Source organism: Elephantulus edwardii, unplaced genomic scaffold (assembly GCF_000299155.1).
Source record: "Elephantulus edwardii isolate Elephantulus edwardi_28Jun2011 unplaced genomic scaffold, EleEdw1.0 scaffold00247, whole genome shotgun sequence".
Classification (NCBI taxonomy): Eukaryota; Metazoa; Chordata; class Mammalia; order Macroscelidea; family Macroscelididae; genus Elephantulus; species Elephantulus edwardii.
Window position 1 is genome coordinate 990274 of NW_006399997.1, and position 27247 is coordinate 1017520.

The window sequence follows — 27247 nt, forward strand, 5'->3', positions numbered from 1 at the left end:
TTGTGGTGCTGGAGAAGAGCCTTGAATATATGGACTGCCAAGAAAACAAATAGGTCTTGGAGAGGGTAAAACAATGTTTCTCCTTGGAGGCTAGGATTTTGAAACTCCATCTCACATATTTTGGACACATGGCCAGAAGGGACCAATCCCTGGAGAAGGACATCATACTCAGATGGGTGGAGGGACAGCAGAGGAGAAGACGACCCTAAATGAGATGGATTAATATAGTAACTGGGGCAATGGGAGTAGATGTGCTGTAATCAGTGAGACTGGCTCAAGACAAGGCAGGTTTCAGAATTGTACATAGACTTGCTATGAGTCACAGGCAACTCAACAGCACATAACAACAACAACATGAGTCAGAGCCCACTTGTTGTTATGTAATAATCACAATGATAGGGAGCTCTAGTAGCCTAGTGGTAAGAAACAGCAATCCCAAAGGCACACAGTTCGAATCTACCAACTGCTCCACGGGAGAAGGATGGGCAATCTCCTAGCAGGTGATTTATTGTCTCTGAAAATCTGCTGGAGGGTCACCTAAAAGTCACCTCTGACTAAATAGTACATAACCACCACCATGACAATGATAAAAACAAAATCAAACCCACTGCTACCAATCACATCTCTCTCACGGGGACCCTCTAGAAGGAAATTTTGGAGCAGACTGCTTTATCTTTCTCCCTCCAAGTGGCTATTGCATTCAAACTGCCTTTCAGGTTAAAACTTGAAGATGTCCGTACTACTAATAAACTCATGACTACCTAGTTGGTTTGGGCTCTTAGCAATCATTCCCCACCAGGTCTCTGAAGTCAGTGGTGCAGTCTTTAGAGGGTGGTTTTTCTAGGAGAACTCAGATCCATCAGTTGCTCTGTGAGAGAAAAATGAACAGTGTTCTCCCTTGTGATTCACAGCCTTAGAAGCGCTAGGAAAAGCTGGAAGATCAGCTGTGAGTTGGATCCAACTCCATAGAAAAGAGAGAGAAGAGAACTTTTAATGAGAAAATGCTGCCCATCTTTCATCTTTCTCATGCAAGGAGCTATTCCATCCAACACCACCAGGTTCCTTGTGTTAATAATTTTGTGTTGTCTGTTGCTCTCTCTCAGAAAGTCCTCCTACTCAGAGCTCACCCTCCAGTGGGTTTTAGAAGCTGTAAATCACAGGGGAGGCAACTGCCCATCTTTCTCCCATGGATCAGCTGGTAGATTCAAATTGCTAGAGAAGCGTGGCTTTCGGGTTAGCGGTGCAACTCCCAGGGATTCCACCCTCAGGGTTCCTTGTGCTAGTAATAGTGATGATAAAGTAATATAATTATGATACAGTGTGATGGTGGAGTCTCAAAGTCAGTAGCGTGCTTCGCTGCTAACTAGAAAGGTCCTGTGGTTTGGTGGGAGGTATCAGAGGCCAGATGGTGCACACTGTTTCCAACCAATGGCAGTAGGTTTGAGTAGTATCAAATTCCTCAGAGAGCGCTCTGAGGCATGGGCCAGTTGGCTGAAAGATGGGACTCTCCAACTGTGTGATTTACAGCCTCCGAAAACGATGAGTCAGTTCCAATTCCACGGCAATGAGTTTGCAAGGCTTTTAAAATGGTCAGGTTTATGTTAAAGAAGAAAATTCATTGTTATTTCCTCTATTTCTAAACTTCTATGAAAGAAGTTTCATGAGAAAGATGCTCTGGTAGATGAGCACTTTAACACTTTTAAAATTAGTACTAGGGAGAGGGTGGGCAGGGAGAAAAGTGCAACAGTGGAAATCCTAAGTCTGTAAACTTTCATTAAAATCATTAATAAAAAATAAAGATAAACTAAAAAAAAAAAAAAAAGTACTGAATCAATTCATGGCCTCAATTTAAAGGCATCTTGCTGCAAACGAAAGACAGTAGCTACTCAAAGGGAGAACGATGTGCAATCTCTCCTGCAATCTCTGAAAACCTGCTGGCAGGTCAGCAATGAGGTGGTTCAGACTTGCTTGACAGCAGTTAGCTTTGAGAGATTACTTGGTCTGGCACTAGCCTGGATCTGTCAGCTTTATTCTTACTTTAAGCTGTTGTTACTGTGTACCATGGAGTCGGAACTGACCCATAGCTGACGTCCCAACGAGTCCGTTAACCACACGAGAGGAGATTGCCCACTTGTCTCCCACGGAGCAGGTGGTGGATTTGAACTGCATACCTTTCAGCGGCGGCGCAATTCCTTATCTCTATTTTCCCTGCCGTCTATAATTACGAACTGCCTCCTTGCCCACCTTCCAGCAGATTTTCAGAGGCTGTAAATCGTAGGATAGATGGCATACGGTTCTTCCGCTGAGCAGCTGGTGGATTCAAACTGTTTGCCTCATAGTTGAGACTCCAACAGGTTTTCAAAGGCAGTAAATAGTATGGGAGAGACTGCCCATGCTTTTCTCGGATTCGAACAGCTGCCTTTGGGATTGCAGTGCAGCTTCTTACTACTAGGCCAGCAGGGACTTCTTCACTCTTGGATGACGGACTGAATGTGTCTAGGGGGCGTCACTACCTTCAAGGACCTGAGGGAAAAACATTTTGTGAGAAAGAGGATTCCCCTGCGTGAGCACGCGATGGGCTCCGGTGCTCAGCCTGGCTGGCTTTGCGCTCCAGGGTCCTCCGGATGTGCTTCTCCCTCTCAAGATGCCTGAAGACTGTGGCTCCTCCTCCGGGGAGACCACGGGGCTTGTCCGGTAACTGGCGCCGACGCTGGGCAGCGGGAGCAGCTCACTGGAGCCGAGGTGGGGGAAGGGCGGTGGCTGCGCCTTGCGCTGCGTCGAGTTTCCCAGAATTCCCAGCGGCTGTGGGGAAAGTTTACGGGACGTAGGCGGCATTGGCGGCGGCGGCAGTAGCGGTTATCAAGCGGCCCGCGGCAGACCATGGCCCTGGCCCGGATTCCCTGGCCTCTCCTCAGGGCGTCCTGGAGCAGTGTCGCGGACTATCAGGAAGGACTTGACATGCGACTGAGCTGCGACCGGCGCGCTTAGCGCCCCGAACATGCGGCTGTCCCTGCGGGCGACCCCGGGCTGCGGAGAGGCGGCGGCGCGGGGCGAGGTGGCCGCGGAGACGGCAGGGACCCGGCGTGGAACCCTCGGGCAGGCTGCGTGGCGCAGCCTCGGACCTTGCGGGGAAGGATGCTGTCTCGAAAGAAAACCAAAAACGAAGTGTCCAAGCCGGCCGAGGTGCAGGGCAAGTACGTCAAGAAGGAGACGTCGCCCCTGCTGCGGAGTAAGTGTTGGGCGGGGCGCGCCCACCTGGCCCTGGCTGTTGCGGCCACTCGGGGACCCCAGCGGGGGCGCCAGTCGCCACTTCTTGGAGACTCGGGCGTCCCCATGCTTCTTGACCTCTGAACTACTAGTTTTCCATTTCTTGTGCATAAAGTGGTCTTTCTTTAGAAGATGAGAAAAATAAGCGACTTAGGTTAGTGTTATTATTTTGTTACTTCGCCTCCCATTATTAGGGCGACCCCTTGAAAATGACAAACCTCTCTTTCTCCTTGGCATTGTTATTGATTTTGAGATTTTTTTTAACGGGACCCTGTAGGAAACAGTTTATATACTGGCATTTTAGGAGTAAAAGCATTTCACTGGAACCCACTTTTCTCATATCAACACAGTCTTCATAGATGTGCCTTGTGTTTGCAGGCACTGCTGGTGTCACTTGCCAGGGCTGAAAATTGTGCAATCTCTGGGGCAAAATTCTTTAGCTCGTTGCATGCAGAGGTGAGGAGGTGAAAAGCCCAACTGTTAAAGTACAGTTGCTACCTGACATCCCAATACTTTTAAATCACAGCGTAGAGGAGCCAAAAGTCTTTTGTGTTTGGCAGGTTTATTTCAGCTTCCAATAAAAGACCCCCAAACAGAAAACCAAACTGCAGGCCAGTCTTTTGTGACTCACACATACTCAGTACTATGTTTTTATGTGCGATTGAGTGGGAACTGACTCATAGCTGAGTTTGTTGTTATGTGCTCTACTGGAAGGTTTTTCAGAGGCTGTAAATAGCTACAGGAGGAGATTGCTCATCTTTTTTTCTCTTGGAGCTGCTGGTGAATTCGAACCTGTAGAGAAATGGAACCTTTGGGTCAGCAGCACAACTCTTTCAGGATTAATTGCCCCAGGACTAGTGGATCCCCACTCAAATACCCACAATGAGTGGCTTTGGGCTCCTTAAAAAGACCGCCTACAGACTCCAGAAAGGCAAAGAAACTCAACATGATTTCTGTCCAATATAAGGACGATTACTTAAAAAAAATTTTCATTTACCTTTACAAAAAATATTACTTTCCTTAACTTTTCTTCTCAATTTAAGTAATTGACTCTAATCTTCACAGTGAACCTTTTGAATTTTGAGTTTTTGCTCTTGTGTTCTGAACCTCTATTTTGGTGCTCTTACTTTGTGTGGGTCCCTTTGTGTAAATTTCCTTCTTGGAAGCAAGCAGTAGCACTGTGACTTAGGTATTACCTCATTTTATAGTTGAGAAATTGTTCATAAAAGTTCCTACAACTTCCCAGGATCACATAGAAAAGGGTGGAGAGCATTATTTTCCCATTACAATTACATCTTCAGTCATCCTGATGATAGAATGCTGACCTTGTAGTGCTTTCTGATCGACCAGTAAAGTGGATCTGATCAAGTTTATCAGTATTCTGCAACTTTATTTTTAAACCTTAAAGAAAATCTTTTCAGTTATGCATGTTAGATTTTTGCTTAAGTTCATAAAGAGTACCTTATGATTTGCTGCTCATAAAGTTTTTTATATATTACATAAAGTTATGAAATGTTTGGTTTACTTTTAAGCAAATAACTTTTGACATAATATTTTTTGTTTCATCAGGGATTGAGTCTGATTTATTCATATACTGACTTTTGTCCAGTGTTAACTTCTGAATGTTATTTTAAATGCCTTCTAATATTAAGTTTGTAAAATCCAGCTTCCTTCATGCATTTGCTTTCTGAGAGTGTCTGAGCTATTTTCAAATATGGTATTCAGAAGTACTATATCCTGAAAGCTATTGTTCTACTGCTATCTTCTATTTTGAATTCTAATTACTTGCTCTTAAAGGAGCCTTCGTTTCATCTTTGATGGCTTTGAACTCAGTTAACATTTGTGTGCTTTTTGAAATAAGATCTTTTTTTATTTTCATGCATAGAACTTTCAAGCTTTACAACTTCTAGTCAAATTGAAGAGGAAGACTAGGTTAATTTTTTAAAAATAATTTACTTTGAGAATAACATTATGTTCCACTTACATTTGCTTGAAAAAAGATTTTTAGCGTTTGTAAATGAAGCACACTATAATAAGTTAGACTAATAATTGCATTGAAATTTTATTAGATTGTTTAGTGATTTGTCCTATTTTTTAAAATCTATTAATTCTTGAACATTTCTTGCAGTACATATTAGTTTTTAATATGTTGTACTTTCATCATATTACATGATGCTATGTAGACTATAAGGGAGCTCTCTGAGCTTTTAAGGAGTTATGCTGCCAACTCCAAGGCATGTAATTCGAATCTTCCATCTGCTTCATGGGAGGAAGATGGACATTCTTCTCCCGTGGGACTTACTTTCCTCTGAAAACTTCCTGGAGGGTCAGCTAACAAGCTGTCTCAGACTTGACGGTATACAACAGAAATGTAGACTATAAGGAGTCCTAGTGGTTTAGTATGCAATGTATCCAGCTGTTCACATCCACCAGCTGCTCCAAGGAAGAAAGACAGGCAGTCGTCTCCTGTAAAGATTTAAACTTCAAAAATTCAGTGGGGTTGCTCTGAGTTGAAACCCATTCGATGATAGTAAAGTGAAGAACACAGGGGCTGTGATGGAACAAGAGTTAGTGTTTGGCAGCCAAGTGTTTTGTCAGTAGCAGTTCTAACCAAGACATGCTCTGTGACAGGAAGATTGTGTGGCAATTGGCCTCTGTTAAAGGTTCCAACCTTGGAAATCTAGTGTGGAAGTTTTATTTTGTGCTACAAGGTTGCTATGTTGCTATCAAAGTTCCTTTGGTGACAGTGTTTAGAATACATTTGATTTTGGCTGCACATACATATAGCACATTCATATAAAATACCAGTTCATTTGAATGGGAACATACGAATTAGCCTCTGTTTTGAAACACCCAAATACTAACTTAAATAAAAATTTAAAGTTGTGTATTCTCAAAACCCCATCGCTGTCGAATCAGAACTGACTAATAGCTGAAATCTCACAGGATTCTGATGCCCATCTTTCTCCCTCAGAGCCACTGGTGGATTGAAACCTCCAGAGAGGTATCACCTTTAGATTAGCATCTCTGCTTCCTGCGGAGTATGCCATCAGAGTGCTTCTTGTGTATCTTTAAATCCATAAAAAGTTTAGATTTCAGAAGTGGTAGATAAAAATGAACACTTAACAACAACAGCATAGAGAAAGATCAGTTGGCCTAGTAGACAGAAAGTGATGCTACCAAGCCAAAGGTGGGTGACTTTAATCTGTGGCCCTCAGGCCTCTGTTAATTGTTTTTGGTCAAATATTCTTCTAAGTCATATAGCCCTGGTCTGTCCACTTGCTGTACAGAGTTAACTCGTGGTTGCTGTGAAACTGAACACTGTGACACTGATGCAAGACTGGTTACCCTTGGTGGATGGTGTTTGGTGGCGCTCTCCAATTAAAACAAGCTTGGAAGCAGGAGTGGCACCCACTTCCAACATAACTTACCGCCAGAAACCCTATGAACCTGGAGAAAGGATGAAAGTTATACAAGTGTTCAGGTCTTTTGTTCTGTTCATAGGGTCGCTCTGAGTTGCTTACGACTCAACGGCACTTAACAACACAACATACTATTTAGTGAAATGATAATTTTACTCTTTGTTTTATTATAGATCTTACGCCATCATTCATCCGGCATGGTCCAACAATTCCAAGACGAACTGATATTTGTCTTCCAGATTCAAACCCTGTTGCCTTTGCAGCTTCTGGAGATGGGGTTTCAAGAAACCAGAGTTTCCTTAGGACTCCAATTCAGAGAACACCTTATGAAGTAATGAGAAGAGAAAGCAACAGATTATCTGCACCTTCTTTTCTTGCCAGGAGTCTAGCAGATGTCCCTGGAGAATATGGCTCTTCCCAGTCATTTTTAACAGACATTAATTTTGCTGTTGAAAATGGAGACACTAGTTCCCGATTCTATTATTCAGATAATTTTTTTGATGGTCTGAGAAGGCGGCCACTTGGAGATCGTGTGCATGAAGATTATAGATACTATGAATACAGCCATGATCTCTTCCAAAGAATGCCACAGAATCAGGGGAGGCACACTGCAGGTAAGTTACAGTTATAAATGAGATAGTTAAAGTTGTTGATACTTCAATTAAAACGAATCTTTTTCCCCTGCATTTTCTTGGGAAGTCAATATTTGTGAAATACCTTTTCACCAATCTTAATAAAAAAAAATGGATTTTGGATTAACAACTGGCAAAGGAAACTTTTAGGTGGAAAATTGAGAATAGCATGGTGAAACTGGGAGTGTGTGAGTCAAAATAATCAGTCTGCAAGGTTTTAAGAGGTATGATGTATGTCAAAGGTTTGTGGTCCAACAACAGGCTATAAGATTTAGATCTGTGTCAAGCAAAAGCTATTGCTTCTTTCACAGCCATTAATGATTTTATGAAAATAGTGCTTAACAAAGATTAGTTCAGTAATATTCAAAATAGTGATAGTAACAGTGGACTCAAGCCTATCAGAGAGTATGAATTGCACAAGATAGGGAAAGATCCAAGAGTTGTAGTCAGCTCAGTGGTACCTAAAACATTCAGAATAGATTCCTAGACAAAGATGGGAGGAATAATAGACCAAAAACCTATAATGCTTTTGAGGGAAAAATAAGATTTTATTATGGATTCCCTATACTTATTGCTAATAAGTCAATTTTGATACATAGTCACCCTGAGGACAAAGTAGAAATGCCCCATAGAGTTTCTTAAATCAGTGACCTTTTAGTTAGTGGCCAAGTGCTTCAGCCACTGTTATATGAGGGCTTCTGTTACTTATGAGTTTAAAATTAAGAGTCACTTCTGTTGAATCAGTCTGATCCATGGCAACCCTCCATTGAGTTTTTAAGACCATAAATCTTTTTGGAGACAGACCTATCTTTTTTCTATAGAATAGCTAGTAGATTCAAATTACTGACCTTTCAGAGGACAGCCCAGTCTAATGTACAATGCTACCAGGGCTTCTGGTAATTTAAAAAGTTTGGGGGAAAAGTAAATGATTGTTGTTGTTGTTGTTTGGTGCCATCGAGTCGTAGATGACTCATAGCGACCCTATGAATGAACGGCCTGAGCACTGTTCATACATAGAGTTTCCGGAGGCAAGCCATTTCGGAAATGGATGCCGCTCCTGCTTCCAGGCTTGTTTTAGTTGGAAAGCTCCAGCCAACACTGTCCACCATGGGTACCTATTAACACGATTGGCACTTCACTGTCACAGTGTTCAGCAACACCAGTTCCCTTTGTACAGCAACGCACAGACCAGTGCTGTACCACCTAGAAGAATGTTTGACAGAAAAAATAAATTATTACAGTTTTGAAAATTGGGAATAGTGTGTACTATTTGGTAAGAGTACCTTATTTTGTGAAAACTGATACTGAGGTCTCATTGGGACATTGAAGTAGAGAGATTTTCTAGTTATAAAACCACTGTAATAAGTGTAAGAGCCTTAAAAAAAGTGTAAGTGCCTTTATTTTAATATTCACATCTAGGTTATGGACAGAGAGAATGCCATACTTCAGTCTTGATTATTTCTAATATTACTTAGTTCTAAGGTTCATAAGTTACGTTACCCAAGTAAATAGTAAGTTTTAAAAACAAAGCTCATTAATATTTTATTTTAGAATAATAATTTGCTTATGGGAAATTTTCAAAATGCATAAAAGTAAAGGTAATCTGTTATATAACTTTTATGAGTAGTTTTAATGACTCCATAACCTTTCATTTTATAGCTGTTCTGTAGTGAGCATTCTGAAGAAATTCAGTTTCCGGGACTTAATGAGGACTTGAGAAGACAGGGGACATTTGAAAAGGGCACAAGTGGGGAAGCTATAAATTGATAGAATTTGGTCACTAATGATATGGAAGGGTTATAGGAAAGAAAGATGGGATTAGCACAACACCTTGCTGTATAAACTTACTGCCTTTGAATTCAGAATGATTCCAACTCACATTTAGCTGTTCATTGCTGTCAAGTTGGAACTGACTTATAACTGACCTTCCTTTGAACTTCCAAAGGTATGAACTTCATGGAAGAATTGCTCATCTTTCTCTCTCAGCACATATGTGGTGACAACACCCTATGGGCTGGACTACCAGTGCGTGCTTTCTATTCCAACTCATAGCCACCAAAAAGGACATGCAGTTTCCAAATCTTCTAAATCTTTGTGGAAATGGATTCCTGCTGTATTTGAACTACCAATGATTAGTTTAGCAACTGATTACTGAACCTGGCTGCTGCTGCTTGTTGTATGCCATCAAGTTGAGGACCACTCATAGAGACCATCTGAACAACAGATCTGACCCCTATCCTGTCTTGTGCCATGCTCATCATCTTTGATAGTCAGACCCATCGCTTCTGTCTCTGTGTCAGTCCATCTTGTTGAGGGTCTTCTTCTTTTTCACTAACCCTTGACTTTCCCAAGCATGATATCCCTTTCCAAAGAATGGCCCCTGTTAACAACATGCCCCTCTGACTGCATTTTGTCCAAGGCATATCTGTCTGTCCCTTTGGCAGTTCATGAGATATTCCGTCCTCTTTGACAACACCACGACTCAAAGACATCGATTCTTACTCTGTCATTCTTATTCATTGTCCAGCTCTCAGATGCATAGCTAGTGATGGAAAAGACCGTGGCCTGAATCACGCAGATCTTAGTCTTCAAACTGATATTTTGTGCCTCAATAATTTGAAGAGTTCCTTGACAGTGGACTTGCCAAGTACGTCTCCTGATTTCTAGACAGCCGGTATCAAGTGTGTTGATTGTGTATCCAAATGTATAAAGTAATTGACAATATCAATCTTTTTTGCCATTTATCATAATATTGCTTTTTGGCCCAGTGATAAGGATTTTTAAAAATCTTAATGTTGAAATACAATCTATATTGAAGGCTGTAGTCTTTGATCTTCTACAAAGAAAGTCCTCCTCACTTTAAGCTAGCAAATCTTTCTCCCATCCTGATGCCACCTTCTTCATAGAGTCCAGCTTCCTAAATGATATACTTAACATACAGATTGAATAGATGTGGAGAAACCAGACATACTCCTTTCTTGATTTTAAATCATGCAGTGTTTCCTTACTCTGTTTGACTACTTCTTCATGTTAGGTGGTGTTGAGTATGACTCATAGCAACCCCATGGACAACAGATCAGAATCCTATCCTATCCTGTGCCATCCTCATAATTTCTGACACAGATGAGCCCATTGTTGCTGTTGCTGTGTATGTAAGACAAAGCTTTATTATCCTTGCCTCAAAGGAGCAATCTGCACATCTCCAAGACATACCTGTTTGTTCTTTTGGCAATCCATGGAATAGTCAGCACTGTTCTCCAGTGCCACAACTCAGGGCATGAATTCTTCTGTCATCTTTATTCATTGTCCAACTCTCAGATGCATGGCTAGTAATGGCAGAGACCATGACCTTTACTCAGCATTCAGATTGAACAGGTATAGAGAAAGGATACAACCCTTAGGCACACCTTTCTTGATTTTAAACCATGCAGTGTTTCCTTACTCTTTTGGTACAAAAACTTCTTGGTCTAGTTATAAGTTTAGTATGAACAAAATTAATTATTATGGGATTATTAAGTAGTTTGACTACTTAGGAGATTGTAAATAAATTATTGAATAGGTGAATTAATCCAAAAGTTTTTGCAGCTGGAAATTAAAATGGATTTGATAGCTGAGGAACTAGGAATAATAGCTGTGGCAAGGCAGGGGAGTTAAAGCGTTTATATCTCAGAGACCTGGGTCCAAAAGCATGCACTCCACTCCTTGCAGTTGTATCTTGATGGTGCTGAGGCTATTGATAGGGACAGTTCAACTTTGTGAAGTTGGTAAAGGTCAGATTTGGCCCTCCTTACATGGCCCTTGCTTTTTTTACAACCAGTTTGTATCTAATACATTTTCCAGTTTAACAATATTTATATGTATATTGTTGTTAGAACACTTTTTCCTATTTTACCTCATTACTACATTATGCACCTTCTAGTTTTCCTCTTCATATTAGATTTTCCTGAGAACTAGTGTCTTTTTCAGGTTCTTGCTCATCTGCTTTGTAGTTTTCCTTCAGAGAATTGTTTATTCTTTTTTTTTTTTTTTTATGGTAGTGTGTTTAGTTGCCTCTTTCCTATGCTTTGGAGTAATTTTTTAATGTTCTGTCATATAAATTTTATACTTTTTTTATATCATTTTCCCCTCTATATTTACCTTTACTGTTGTGATATGAAGCACTTAGTATTCAAAATGGCACTCCTAACCATTGAATTTGACTTTACCATGTCGATGGTTGGTAATATACATGTAGGGCAATCCAAAAGGGAATTGGCTACTTTTACCAATCCACAGGAGGATTGCCTAGTCTCACCATTAGTTGAGTGGACCTAGCAGCAGAAAAGGAGAAAACCTTACTGCCAGCAAAAGAAAAGAAGAGAATGTTACACTAGCCCGACTAGACCTTACAGAGCAACAGCCATAGTAGCCACAGTGGAGAACCAAAGACCTGACACGAGATTGAACAAACTTTGGGACTGCTACGACAGTGAACCAGAGCTAAGAGCCTTTTGCCCAAATTTGTTAGAGGACTGTGGGGGAGAGTCAATATTGGCAACACTGAGACTTTTGTAACACTGGCCTAAATCCACAAGGCTCAAGGCTGTGATGCCTGCAAGCACATTCATAAGCTGTCCTGACTGTATTCTACTAATGTGGATTATAACCTCTTGACTTCCATGGGATGGTTCTGTGTGATCTGTGAGCTGTTGCATCAGATTTTGGATCCAGTAAAGTACTAAAATTGGTGGTTATTGGGATGAGTAGAAAGAGGTGTAGGAGTATGCGGGACATGATTGACCTCATAAGAACTGGTTTTGTGTTATTGAGGCTGTTGACAGGGACAGTTCAACTTTGTGAAGTTGTTCAAGGTCAGATTTGGCCCTCCTTACATGGCCCTTGCATTTTTAAAACCAGTTTGTTTTTAATTAAGTGAATATCTAATACATTTTCCACTTTAACAATATTGATATGTATATTGTTGTTATGTGTCGTGGAGTCACTTGCGACTCATAGCAACCCTATGTACAGTAGCTGTAAACTCTGCTCTGTCGTATGCCAATCACACTGTCTCTGATAAACCCATCCCGATTACCCCAGTCACTGAATCAATCCACCTCATATAGGGCCTTCCCCTCCTGCGCTGTCCCTCCATCCTCCCAAGCATGATGTCCCTCTCCAAAGACTGGTCCTTCCTTACAGCATGTCCAAAGTATGTCAGACAAAGCCTCAGAATCCTTGCCTCCAAGGAGAAACCCGGTTTAACCCTCTCCAGGGTGAATCTGTTTGTTTTCCTAGCAGTCCATGGTACACTCAGTACTCTTCTCCAGTACCACAATTCAAAGGCATCAATTCTCCTTCTATCCTCCTTAGTCATTGTCCAACTCTCTGATGCATAACAAGTGATTGCAAAGATCATGGCATGTATCAGACGCACCTTAGTCTCCAGAGAGATACCATTGCTCTTCAGTACTTTGGAGAGGTCCCTAACAGCAGACTTTCCTATGGCAATATGTCTTTTAATATCCTGTTGGTGCCAAGAGTGTTGACTGTGGAGCCAAACAAACTAAAACTGTGAACAATATCAATCTCTTCCTCATCCACTCTGATGCTGCAGTTGGTCCAGTGTTGAGAATAGTTCAGCATAACTAATGTTCACTATGTTGTGAAATCACCACCACTGTTCTTTTCCAAATTATTCCATCACCATTAACAGAAATTCAATGCCTCATAAGCAGTGACTCCTTTCTCCCATTCCTTTCACTCCTGACAAAGACCTCTGGTAGCTTAGTAAGTTCTACTACCAAGTCAAAGAAACATCATTCAAATTCACTAGCTGTTCAACAGGAGAAAGATGGGTAATCTCCTCTCATGCATCTGAAAACTTGCTAGAGTTAACTATGAGCTGATTCCAACATGATGGTATATAACAACTCACTCCCTGTACTCATAAGATTAAACAATCTGCATTTTTACATTTCCATTAACACCTTGTCAAAAATTAGTTGACCATTCTGAAGCTTTGTCTGACATACTTTGGACATGTTTCAAGGAGGGACCCTCCTTGGAGAGGGACATCATGCTTGAGAGGGTGGAGAGACAGTGCAGGAGAGGAAGACCCTTCACGAGATGGATTGATTCAGTGACTAGGATAATGGGGCTAGGTGTGTCAGAGACAATGAGATTGGCACAGGATAGAGCAGGGTATAGGGCTGTTGTACATAGTGTTGCTATGAGATGCAGGTCACTCGACGGCACATAACAACAAAAATGTATGCATATATGTATGGGTAAATTTCTGGACTCTAACACTATCAGTCTCTTTGTCTACTATTTTGAAATTGTCACACTTTTTTTATTACTGTAACTTTATATTGTTGAGTACCATCGAGTACCACCCACCAGCGGGTTTTCAAAGGCAGTTAATCACATGGGAGAAGATTGCCCATCTTTGTCCTGTGAAGCAGCTGGTGGATTCGAACCAGTTGCATTCAGGATTGCAGTGCAATGTCTTGCCACTAGGCCACCAGAGCTCCCTTTGTTGGTTGCATACAATTATTCAAGATATGTGGTTGTTTCATTCTTGTACATTGTGTTTTGTATAATTAATTACTCTTTATCTTAAGCCTTTTATTATTCCATCTTGTACTAAGCCTTAGTATGAGTTCTTTCGACTATTCTAGTTCCTTTGTCTTTTTATATCCATTTTAGTATCTATTAGTCTATGAAACAACATATGGGGAAGAGCCTGTGGTGATGAAGGCAGAAGTTCAAGCTGCTCTGAAAGAATTGATAAAAAACAAGTCCACAGGAATTGATTGTCTACCAGTTGATATATTTCAACAAACAGATGCTGCCCTAGATGTGCTCACCAACTTGTACCAAGAAATCTAGAAGACAACTACCTGGCCAACTGACTGGAAGAGATCTGTACTTGTTCCCATTCCAAAAAAAGGTGATCTGACAGAGTGTGGAAATTATCGAACAATACCATTAATATACTGTGCAAGCAAGATTCTGCTGAAGATTATAAAAAAATGACTGCAATAGCATATCAGCATAGAACTGCCAGAAGTGCAGGCTGAGTTTAGGAGGGGTAGTGGTATTAGGGATATTGTAGCTAATGTTTGATGGATATTGGCTGAAAGCAGGGAGTACCAGAGGAATGTCTATCTGTGTTTCATTGACTATGCAAAGGCATTTGAGTTTGACTGTGTGGACCACAACAAACTGGCCAACTCTGAGAAGACTGGTAATCCCAGAACACTTGATCATGCTTATGCTAAAATTATACTTGGATCAGGAGGCAGTTGTCAGAACAGAGCAAGGAAACACTGTATGGTTAAAAATTGGGAAGGGTGTATGACAGGGATGTGTCCTACCTCCATACCTTTTCAATCTGTGTGCAGAACAGATTATCTGGGTGGCTGGGTTCTATGAGGAGAAATATGGCATCAGGATTGGAGGAAGACTTATCAACCATCTGTATTATGCAGATGAGACAACCCTGCTTGCTGAAACTGAGGAGGACCTGAAGCGCTTGCTTCAGAAGATCAAGGATTGCAGCCTTCAATATGGATTGAAGCTCAGTATCAAGAAAACAAAGATTCTTACCACTGAGCCGATTGGCAGCATTGTGATGGATGGTGAAGAGATAGAAGTTGTAAATAGCTTTAGTTTGCTTGGCTCCACAATCAACACTCTTGGCACCAGCAGCCAGGAAATGAAAAGATGTACTGTATTGGGAAAGTCCGCTGTCAGAGGCCTTTCCAAAGTACTGAAGAGTAGTGATGCCGGTCTTGAGACTAAGGTGTACCTGATACAGGCCATGGTCTTTGCATTCACTTGCTATGCATCAGAGAACTGGATAATGACTAGGGATAATAGAAGGAGAATTGTGATGCCTTTGAGCTACAGTGTTGGAGAAGAATATTTACTATACCATGAAGTGCTAAGAGAATGAGCAGGTTCATTCTGGTGGAGGTTGAATCAGGCTGCTCCTTGGAGGCAAGGATTCTGAAGTTTCGTCTAACATACTTTGAACATGTTGCAAGGAGGGACGAGTCCTTGGAGTGGGACATCATGCTTGGGAGGGTGGAGGGACAGAGCACGACAGGAAGACCCTTGATGAGATAGATTGATTCAGTGACTAGGGTAATGGGGTGAGTGTGTTAGAGACAATAAGATTGACACAGGATAGAGCAAGGTTTAGGGCTGTTGTACATAGGGGTCGCTGTGATTTGCAGGTGACTTGATGGCACATAACAACCATAACAGTATATGTTCTTGTGTACTGTTAAGTCCTGATCCATAGTAACTCTGTAAGACATAGCAGAATTGGGATTTCCCAAGGAGTCCTGGTAGCTTTGTGGTAAGGAGTTTTTCTGCCAACACAAAAGCATGTGTTTCAAATACACTAGTTGCTCTGCTGAACAAAGATGGGCAGTCTCCTCCCATGCGGTTTACTGACTACCTCTGAAAACCCACTGGAGGGGCAGCTGAGTCAGTTCTGACTGAGTCGTGCATAACAACAACGGAACCCTAGTGGCACTGTGGGTAAAGCACTCAGCTGCTCCAGAGGAGAAAGATAAAGCAATCTACTTTCTTAAAGATTGTAGCCTTAGAAACACTATAGGCAGTTCTGCTCTCTATCGTTATGGTGGACATGAGTTGGAATTGAGTTGATGGCAGTGAGTTTTTTTTTCCCCCTCAATTTTTGTTATTTGAGTCAAAGTTTACAGAACATACTGGCATTTCAGTTTGAGTGTTTACATATATTTTGTTTCATAACATTAATTATACTACCCATGATATAATTGTACTTTTCCAACTTACTCCTTGTAATTCTTATTCCCTATTAATCCTTCTACCCTGCCCTTTCCTACCTTCAGGGCTTTATCCTTGGGCAAATTAACTCTCTGGTGTTACTGATCACCTTATAGGCCTCTCTGTTATCTGGCTGAAAGTTGAGCCACAGGAGGTGAGTTTTTCCCCAGATTTGAAAGGTGATTAAGGGCCATAGTCTGGGAGGTTCTACCAGGCGTAGTTAATTTTTGTTGGAGCAGATGGTCACTGGAGGATTTGAATCACTAACCTTTCAGTTAATGCCCAAGTATTTATTTTGCCATAAGGACTCTGTAGATGTAGTGTTTTTATCTACAAAAGGAGGATACAGCCTTGACATATAAATCTATCATTTTAAAAACAATTCAGTGTTCCTTTGTTCTGTTTGGGCAATTTTTTCTTGGTGTTTGTGTAGGTTTTGCCCAAGCACAATTACGTGTTCTGGGATTCGTAATTTGTTATGGGACTGAGGTGAGATTTTATTTTCCTTTAGCAATATAAATAAATTATTACAAATTATTTTTGCTATTATTTAAATACTATATCACCTAGTATTAGAAACACCAAAACAGAAAATGCATTTCAAAGACTGCACTGCAATCCCAAAGGCACTTGGTACAAGGCCACCAGCTGCTCCGCAGGAGAAGGATGGGCAGCCTCCTCCTGTGTGATTAACTGCATCTGAAAACTCGCGAGAGGGTCAGCTATGGGTCGGTTCTAACTCAACAGTACACACAACAAACAATGGTAATACTGCAAAGCTTTCTTCATAATGACATATTTCTTTTTTTTCTTTCTTCTCAGGAATTGGGAGAGTTGCTGCTACATCTTTAGGAAATTTAACTAACCATGGTTCTGAAGATTTACCCCTTCCTCCTGGATGGTCTGTGGACTGGACAATGAGAGGAAGAAAATATTATATAGATCATAATACAAATACAACTCATTGGAGCCACCCTCTTGAGCGGGAGGGGCTTCCCCCAGGATGGGAGCGAGTTGAATCATCAGAATTTGGAACTTATTATGTAGATCACATAAATAAGAAAGCTCAATACAGGCATCCCTGTGCTCCTAGGTAGCGTGTAAGCTTTATTTTCAATTTTTGTTTTAAGATTGTCTAATACTAGATTTTGGACTCAGTTATTTTTATTAAGGAGAAAGGCATCTTGAAGGGTGACTCTTGAAACCTTACTGTTCAATGTTGATACTTTCTTCTAGACTTAATTGTGTATGACTTTTTAGTAATTTTTTAAAATGCCTTTTTAAACATCTCAAAAAAAAGATCATTTTTCTTATGATCAAATTCTTAATATGTCAAAAAGTTTTTACCATACATACGCAGAAATTAAAATTTCTGCTTGTTTACATTTCAAATCCTATATATAATACAAATCTACTGTCTACTAGATCAGAAAACTTTTAAATTAAAATCTTGCTGCTTTTATTCAATTACTCAAGTAAATTTATACTCTTTTTCTGTTTCCAAGTGAGAAAACAGAAATTGGGAGTGTAAAAAATATCTCAGATCTGTAATAAATGCAGCCAGAGATCCTTTGAGCTATTTTGTTAAATATTGGGCTAATCAGTAGACCAAGTCCATGATCAAACTTCTAGCCATATGCTACAGTACTACTGTTGTAAGCCAGTTGCCTAGTGATTTCATTTTGTGATACTCATCAACTGAGATTGTACATAATTTTTGCAAATGAACAAATCTGTAGTTAAGGTTTTCTTTCCCAAGTGGTAGAGGTATTCACAATTTACATAACTATATTTGAGAATATATTGATCTTTTCTGTTTATTAATGTTAAACTTAACATTATTTTAGGCTGATATAAAAACTCTTGGCTTACATTAGCTTATTTAATTCTGAAAAAAGCTGTCAGATAAATTTATTATTCTCATTTCACTGATCAGGCTTATGTTAAGCACTTGCACCTAAGTTGATATAATAGTAAATGGCCAAACTGAGTTTAAAACCTAGGTATATCTAGGTAAACTTTTTGTGGCCCATAGGACATAATTGTATTGATGTACATCTCCCACCTTTTAGGAGTTTAGTGGGAAACTGTTATCCCATTTTTAGAGTGGGCCTTGGAAACTTTACTATTTGAATATGAATAAATTGGTTTTATTCCATCAATCCCAGCACCAGAGACCCCCTTGGGACGTTTTCCCCACCAATTTATATAAAAATCTACGGTACCTTTAAAATTTTCATTTCATTCAAAATACCTTTCATTACTGAAAACACATGTTTAGTTTTGGTTGTTGTTTGGTTTTTTTGTTTTTGTTTTTGTTTTTCTTTTAAATTGAAATTAGAAACTAATTAGGTTTGATAAGAGTTAAAGCTCCAGTGCTTCTCCATATATCTCCTAGCTGACTGTTAAGGACTATTTCACTTTGATCCTACTTAAGAAGAAAGGGGGCTCTGAGGGTTAGTGGTAAGGAATTGTGCTCTCAACCCAAAGGTATGTGGTTTGAATCTACTAGCTGCTCTGCAGGTAAAAGATGGGCAGTCTCCTTCTACGTGATTTACTGCCTCTGAAAACCCACTGGAAGGTCACTTCTGACTTGGTACACAACTACATGAAAAAATATTAAAAATAAGATTTAGTGCCATTTGATCATTGATATTTGTTAACCACAGACTAATCCTTAATCTAAAAACTATAGTGACTTTTTCTGATTTACTCATAATCTTTATTTCTGGAAGTAGATCCCTTCTACTTTGTATGCAAGTGCAAGTCCAGAATAGATCATTTTGACCTACTAGAATTAAGTCCTTCATATACAAATGCTGTAATGTACCCCTGGCACTTTGCCATTTGTGTCTCCCATCCCTTCATACACTTCTTTTGTTATTCTCCTTCTAAGCTGTGTTATACATATAGGTATGTAGGTTGTTATGATCCGTCGAATAGGAAGTGACTCATAACTGACCCTGGAATAGATTTGCAGAAGCAGTAAATTGAACTAGTGAAGACTGCCCATCTCTCTTCTGAGGAACAGCCAGTAGATTCGAACCATTTGATTTTGACTTGGCAGCTCAACTTATCACTAAGGCACCACAGCTCCTCATATAGGCATATGTACTTTAATTAATTAAAGGAGCACTATTTTAAAAGTCTCATTTTTACTTTAAAATAATAATTTTAGGCTGTACTCACCTCTAAATGAGCCTTTATGTATAGTGGTGAAAGCATTTGATGCCTAACTAAAAGGCTGATTTGAATCCTTCCTTCATTCACTCTGAGAAAAAGAAATGGCAGTCTGTTTCCATAAAGTCTTACAGACTTAGAAACCCAGCAGAGCAGGTCTACTCTGTTCTGTACAATAGCTATGAGCTGGGCTTGACTAGATGATAGTGGCTTTGATTTTGGGATCCAGTGGTCAAAATAGAAAGGTTAGTTAATATATTTTTAAACACAGTATTCACCTATAACGCATATAACATTGACTATTCTCACACCCCTTTTCATGTTAAAAAAAACCCCAGAACACCCAAAAAAAAACACCCCTCACTGTAGTAGCAATGAATATGAACCAACTCATAATGAGCCTTCCAGTGAGCTCTGCCCTCCCCCTGAAGCTATAAATCATTTTCCCCAGGGCTGTTGCTGCTGTATTTGAACAGCCAGAGCGGTCACCTTTAGATTCGTAGCACAGCTCCCTACAGACCACCAGATTTTTTCAATCCAAAGAGAAAGAAAGCATTCATCTTTTAGGAAAGAATCTATCAACTTATGATATTATTAATTATATTAAGTTAATAACTCATACTAGTTTTGAGTATAGCCTCATTTAAAGCTTTCCTTAAATAAATACTAGCCAGAAGAAATATGAAAATATAGCTTAAGTTCATACCTATTACTTGAAAAATACAAGTTTGCAAGAGAAGGTTAGCTCCCTAACCCTTAGGAAATTGTCTTTATATGGTAGAAGGGAGTCAGTTGGGACAGGTGGACCATTGACATAAGCTTAAAAGAGTATTTGTTCTTTATGATTTCTTCTTTATCCTAGTGAATGTTGATTCTTTCTCCTTAGTGTACCTCGGTATGATCAACCTCCTCCTGTTACATATCCACCACAGCAAACTGAAAGAAATCAGTCCCTCTTGGTACCTGCAAATCCCTATCATACTGCAGAAATTCCTAACTGGCTTCAGGTTTACGCTCGAGCCCCTGTGAAGTAAGTAAATTAATAGCAGAATTTTGTTGAGGGATGAATTGGAGTTTCTCAACTGCCTAATCTAAGTAGCGTCATGTTTTTATCTTAATAAAGACTTATGTTTAATAAAATGTCAGTAAAAAAAAAGAGGTAAACCATCAATGAGATGGGTTGACACAATTGCCACAACAGTGGACTTAAGCATACCAGCAGTCATGAAGATGATAGAGTACCAGATAATGCTTTGTTCTCTTTCAAGATTACCATGAGTCAAAGCCACCAAAGCTCCCTTGAATTAGTAGATACAGTTGGAATCTACACTCTTGGAGATTGAAGACTTTTTTGTTAATTTATTTCAATTTCATTCATTTATTTCAATATGATTTTTAAAATACCATTAAAGTTTTTATTTTGTTGAAACTCTAAACTGGCTAGCACAGAAAATGTAGAGATTGTCCTTTCAGTGCAAGGAACTGGAAAGGGGCTTGAATATGAATAGGTAGAAATATAAGTCCACACATGATAGAGGTTCTAGCAAACACTACAACCGTTTCTTCAACATTGGCTCATTATTTTTCATATGAGCACTTTTATATATATTTTCAAGTAGTTGGAGTCTCTCACTACAGAGAACACACTAGTAAATTAGTAGTGCTCATTAAATATTAAATAGGTAAGATTGGGAATCTAGAGAAATAGGTTTACCCTGTGGTTTTGCATGTTGTATTGCTAGTGGTTCTGGCACATATACATATGATTTATATGAGCTGTTCAGCATATGTGTTTTTGTTTCCTTTTTTAAAACTTTTTTTTTTTTACACATTACATAGATAAGGAAATTACTAAATAGCACAGGAACATTGGCTAGAAAATACAGATACTAGTAAAAATAAATTTACTAGAATTTATAGGCAGAGCTTCCTAGTACGTCTGATCTAAGCATAATTTGAAAATTGTAACTTCAGTATCCTGTAGGAGCATGGTTGCTACTTGGTATTAACATTCAAAATCATTATTTCAAAGTATTTTGGTCCATTGTATTCTGCCTTTCTGAACTTTTAGCCACTGAATGCTTCGCTTTCTTTAAGGTTTTAGGATTTTTGTCTATAAAATAAAACAGGATTTAAATGCTTTCTTTAGGCTGGTTAAAGTAATAAGTTACTGACTTAACATTTGATTGCAAACTTCCATCTCATCATGTGATCCACCTTACCATTGAAGGATATATGTAAATATAATCCTGTGTGACTCCTTTTCCACATTGTAGAATCTTCTACAAATATCCTCTGGTTTTGAAAAAGCATATTCTTTTCTATTTTGTTTTTTAAATAATTGCACTCAACCCTTTTGGAACATGTGGCCCTATTCTGTTTAGTTCTTTGCTGTTATGAATATCAATTAAATTTTAAAAGTTCTGTCAACACAGATGACTACCCATTTTTATGAGTTATTATTTGCAAACACAGGGTAACCTATTCTCAATTCTTGACAATTAACTTTGGGTTAATTGATGACTGCCATAGAAATGTATTCTTCAAAATTTTAGAGCTGCTGTGTTTGAAAGCGGTGTTGATAGTTGTCTAATGTTAATATATTAACTGATAATTGAAGACAAATAATGTTTTTAAAATTTATATTGAAATGAAGTTAATATTAGCCATTTTATTTTGCTCCTAAAAATACTGTTCTCTATTGAAATGTTGTTGTTAGGTGATGTCAAGTTGAATATTACTCACAGTGAACCTAGAAACAGTATATCTGAACCCTGTCCTATCTTGTGCCATCCTCATCATCTCTGACCCATTGCTGAGTTCTGTGTCATGTGCTTTAAATAAGAATTATAATTCAGTTCTTTTTTAATTAAATTTTATTATTTAAGTTATAGTGAAGTTGATGTTATAAAGATAGACCATTGCATGTGTTTTAACCATATGTATGACCTTGTTTTAAAACAGATATGACCATATTCTGAAGTGGGAACTCTTCCAGCTGGCTGACCTGGACACATATCAGGGAATGCTAAAGTTGCTCTTCATGAAAGAACTGGAACAGATTGTTAAAACATATGAAGCTTACAGACAGGCTCTTCTCACAGAGCTGGAAAACCGAAAGCAGAGGAAGCAGTGGTATGCTCAGCAGCAGGGCAAGAATGCTTAAGTCAGTTTTTTTAAACATAAAATTTCAAGTTTTATAATGGCTTTAAACTATTTTCAGTGATGAAAAACTGCAAACAAGAACTATGTTTAATAAAGGCAGCTTACTTTTTGGAAATTATAAAGTTCTAATTTTACATGTATTTTGTTATTAGAAATATTATTGTACTGAATAAAGAGATGATTATCATTCTAAGAGCCAATATTCTAAACACTTCCAAATGCTATATGTTTGGAAACTATATTGAATATTTTTGGTGAAGCAAAAATAGTCATTATAAATAGATAATAGGAAATGATAACTTGGTAACTTCTTAAACAAGCAGTTCCCTTTTAAAAAAAAAAGATCTTTTAGTAGTAGGACCGTCTTAAAATCTATGCAGTATCTAAAAAATGTTTTTATTATTTTAATGTGGAGTTTCATCTGTAGTAAGATAATTCAAATATTACTTTGGTGCAGTTTAAACATAAAGTAGAAGTTGGGACCTTACAGATAAATTTTTGTACATAATGTAAGAGATCACACCAGACCCCCAGAAGTGAGAAGGAAACAGATTTTAAAGTGTGTTAAAGACATACATTTTGGCATGAAAGAGTGATAAGTCTATAATCTATCAAGACTAACTTTAGACATAAGGCTCTAGTCCAAGCGGAGATGATGTGTGAGATGCTGGCTCAAAGTTGCTGACTTTCAGCTAGGACTCTTGCTTTGTTTAGCATGGCACCGATGAGACACTGGAGAGATCCTGACAGTGTAAAACACTACCATTCTTGATAGATTCATTAAACTGCCAAAAATGACAATCAGGAATTCAATAAGAAATCTTGATCATTGAATTGATTTTACCTTACTTTTCTGTCTATTAAGAGTATGTCACATAACTTCAAAATTATATATTTCCCACCCTATTTTTTTTCTTCCTTTACTCCTAATTAGTAAAATATGATGCAGACAACTTAACGGCATTTGTAGCCTCTATAAGTCTCTACAGTAAGGTGATTTTTTTACAGTAGCCAAAGTAGCTCTTGAATTTTATTTACATATGTTGTAAATATATAAATATATATTTTAGCTTAAGTAGTTTACAGAATTATAAATCACTCCCAGTTATCTATGAATTCTTGATAAAGTGTTGAAGATGTTAAGTGTTTGGTTTTTATATAACAAGGTTATTAAATATATTTTTATGGAAGCTAAATGTTTTTCTAGTCTTTGAGTCCATGTTTTATATATACTGCCATAAAGATGTGATTTTTCTGTTTAGAAGGTTTATAGGCAGATGATGAAGCAATGTTTTGAAAGGGTATTAAAAATGGGTGGGAGAAATGGGAAGAGAAATTTTATCAGTGGGAAAAGGTATTTTGCTGGGCTTGTAACCAAATTTTTCTAAGATAACATGCTTAGATAACTTAGGAGTGAATTCTTAAACACTCTATACTAATTTTCTTTCCTTTTTTATGCCTTACTTTTTTTTTAGTTACTCCATACTTTATAGTATGATTTAATTAAGGCATAACCATTTCTAAAAATATTAAAAATTACTGCTTTTGACCTCTCAGGTAAGAGACCTTATTACTTTTTCTAGTTTTCTTTTTAAAGTCTTATCAATGAAACTTAGAGATTTTATCATTTAAGATATGAGAGAGAATTACAGGTTTAAAAGAATTGGTAAGTACTAATAGGATTCTCATCTGTGCCTTCAATGGAAATTTAAACTTGTGATGGTACAAACATTTTTTTAAAAATGTTTTAATTTTATTATTTTGTGTGTGTGTACCAACAAATCAAATCTGACTGGTACAGGAGGAGATTGTTCCCCGTTCTCCAGCATAGCATCTATCTGGTGGATTCGAACTTTGTGCCTCCAGGATTGCAGTGCAACTTCTTTCCGTTAGGCCACCAGAGCTCCCTTTGGTGCAAACATTTTTTTAAAAATGTATTTTGAATTAAAAAGACAACATCTTCACGGTTCTGTACCAACACCTTTCAAACATTTTCATATTCAGTAAGCATTTGTTTTTAATCTTAGGAACCAAAGTAAACTTTAATAATAGTTCACATATTAAAAGAATAAACGTATGAGGAATACATTTTTTTATGTATCAAATGAAAAAATATACAATGAAGTGAACTCAAATTCATAAGAAAGTGATTTTTTGTGCACTTTTGATCAACAGGTTTGTATTCTATACTAAATCATAATTAAAGGTATATACTTTTTTACATCAAACTAATAACTCTTAAGAGTATTTTAAAATAATTAAAAGCATGTGTACAATGATCAAGATTGAATTCAGCTTGCTGGGTTATGATACGCTTTAACAAATGCTTGTAAAATAATTTAAAAATTCTTTTTTAGAAATTAAATGAGCATATTCAAACATAGAGTAGTAATACATATGGTTTAGTTATAACCCAGTAGGAAGAGTAATAAATTCAAGCAGAACACATGTACTGTCATCATAAATAGACAAATACTTTAAATTATAACAGCATATTTGAAGACAAAATCAGAAAACTACCTGTTAACAAAATTATATAACCATGCATACATACTGCTTATTAAACACTGTAAAGCCAATTAAACCATTATGCAGTCTTCAGTGTTGATATTTCACTCTGTTCTGATGGAAGTATTTTGAATGTTTGCATGGAGATACAAAACAATATTTAACTGACAACTGGTCATGCACTTTTATTTTTTTTTTTTAATTTAGGGTTACATTTTCTTCTTTTCTGACTCTTCAGTAGGTTCTGACTTTGGTGCAGGAAAAGCATGATGATACAGATGTCTGTGAGTTGCTGCTGCACTGTAAAGCTTGTATAAAGCCTAGAATACAAGAATCAAGATTGATATATTTTGTTAAACACATTTTCCCCCTCATTTCTAGAGTAATTAGTATTTGGTATTGGACAAAAGTCAAAGAACTTCTTGCTGTTGAGTTGGAACTATTAGCTGACCCTCTCTAGTGGATTTTCAGAGGATGTCAATCAGATCGGAGGATACTGTGTATCTTTCTCCTACAGGGCAACTGGTGGATTTGAACCAACTGCTTTTGGGTTGAAAGCGCACTTCCTTACCCACTGGGTCATCTCATCCTAAATTTGGAATCTGTATCATTAATATGTGTAAGATAAATGAATAATCTCTAAGCTCTGTAATGTGTACACATACAGTGTATACATTTTTGTGCCTTGCTCTTCATGGTAAATGTTTATTCTCAGACTTTTCTTTTTACCTTCCATATTATTTAGAACAGGTACCCAACCTGTATATCTCAGGAAAGTGTTGAAATAAAAACTGTTAATAGTTCTGATTCTGGAGGCATTAATAGGCCTCATAAAAGGGAGGTTTGGTGGCGTAGTCTAGAGAGAGCTGGACTACTTACCCAGAGGCAATGCCTCTGTCTCTCTGAATTCACCAGCAGCTCCACAGTAAATGGTGGACATTAACCTCACATTTTATTTATAGCCTTGGAAAAATCTGCTGGGTTTTTAACTGAGTCACTTCTGCCTCAGAGTTTTGAGTTTTTTAGTATAAGACCTCATAAAGAGCTCTGGTGGTGTAGTCTATAGAGTATTGTGCTACTAAACAAAAGGAGACTGGAAAAAGACAAATAGTCAATTCCCCATTAAGATTTGGAGTGTTGGAAACCCAATGGAAAGTAGCTACTGAATCAGAATTGATGTGATGACCATGAGTTTTTAAGAGCTCTTAACTTCTGACTACAAAAGCTTTACTATACAGCATATGCCATCAAATTGGACTTGACCCATTGCTGACCTTTCAGCGGGTTTTCAGAGGCAGTGAATCATGGGAGAAGAGTGCCCATTGATCTCCCTTGGAATAGCTGGTAGATTCAAACTGCTTACCTTTGGGTGGGCAGTGCAGTTCCTTACCGCTAAGCCACCACTGTATCAGAGATAATGAGGCTGATGCAGGGTAGGACAAGATTCAGCTCTACTGTTCTAGGGTCATTATGAGTCAAACTCCTCTACTTGGTGACAATAACAACAAGCCACCAGAGCTCTCTCTAGTCCACTTGCCCAAGGCTTTTGGTATTTTCTCCATAGTGGGAACATTTGTTTTGTACAGTCATGTAGCTAGGGTAAGTATCAGCCCCTCATCCTGACACCCTCTGTCTTCCTCACTTTACATCCTCTTTTACCTTATTTCCATTAGTTTATATTATACCAAGTCTCAGTCAGAAACATTATCTTAGAAAACCTTTCCTCATAAAAATTACCTTTTTTAAGCTACAGTTTTTCTGTGTGTTGCTTAAACAGTATTTTAATTATAGAAATTCTTATATAATGTATATTGCTTTATATAAGTATCCATATAAATAGTTTTTTGTTCCTATTTTTCCTCAGCTCATGTATAAGTTGTTATATACTGTAGAGCCAAAACTGACTCATAGCTGACCCTCCTCCGGCAGGTTTTCAGAAGCAGTAAATTGCACAGGAGACTGCCCAGCTTTCTCCCATGAAGCAGCTAGTGGATTCAAATTTCAAGCCTTTGGTTTAGCAGGGCAGTTCTTACCACAGGCCAACACAGTTCTCCACTGTGGAAGAGTCACCCACTGTTCTGATTTTTTAACATAATGAACACTTACTAAAGACTGAAGATGTTAAAATCTTTTTAAAGCTTGATAATAGTCATATTAACTGGTCTTCTTTGTATGTTGTTGTTGTTGTTATGTGCCATCGAGTCGCTTGTGACTCATAGAGACCCTATGTACAAGAACCCTAAACGCCATTCTGTCCTGTACCAACCT

The 27247-nt window shown here is 38.4% G+C and overlaps 2 protein-coding genes across 3 annotated transcripts in view; one reads left to right on the forward strand and one right to left on the reverse strand.

Moving 5' to 3' along the window:
* The first annotated feature begins 3135 nt into the window (after positions 1-3135).
* Positions 3136-22728, forward strand: SAV1 (salvador homolog 1 (Drosophila)). Its single transcript, XM_006899197.1, has 5 exons — positions 3136-3229; positions 6863-7303; positions 16949-17219; positions 20193-20336; positions 22271-22728. Exons 1-5 carry the CDS (start codon positions 3136-3138, stop codon positions 22470-22472), a joined length of 1152 nt encoding a protein of 383 aa, XP_006899259.1. The 3' UTR covers positions 22473-22728.
* Positions 22729-24462: 1734 nt separating this feature from the next.
* ATL1 (atlastin GTPase 1) overlaps positions 24463-27247 on the reverse strand; it is a 108117-nt gene continuing 105332 nt past the window's right edge. The window contains exon 14 of one of the 2 annotated variants that reach the window (XM_006899199.1): positions 24463-25299. In XM_006899199.1, the coding sequence (XP_006899261.1) occupies positions 25189-25299 (111 nt within the window). In that variant the 3' untranslated portion in view covers positions 24463-25188. The remainder of the gene's footprint in view (positions 25300-27247) is intronic. The other variant, XM_006899198.1, reaches the window with a different exon arrangement.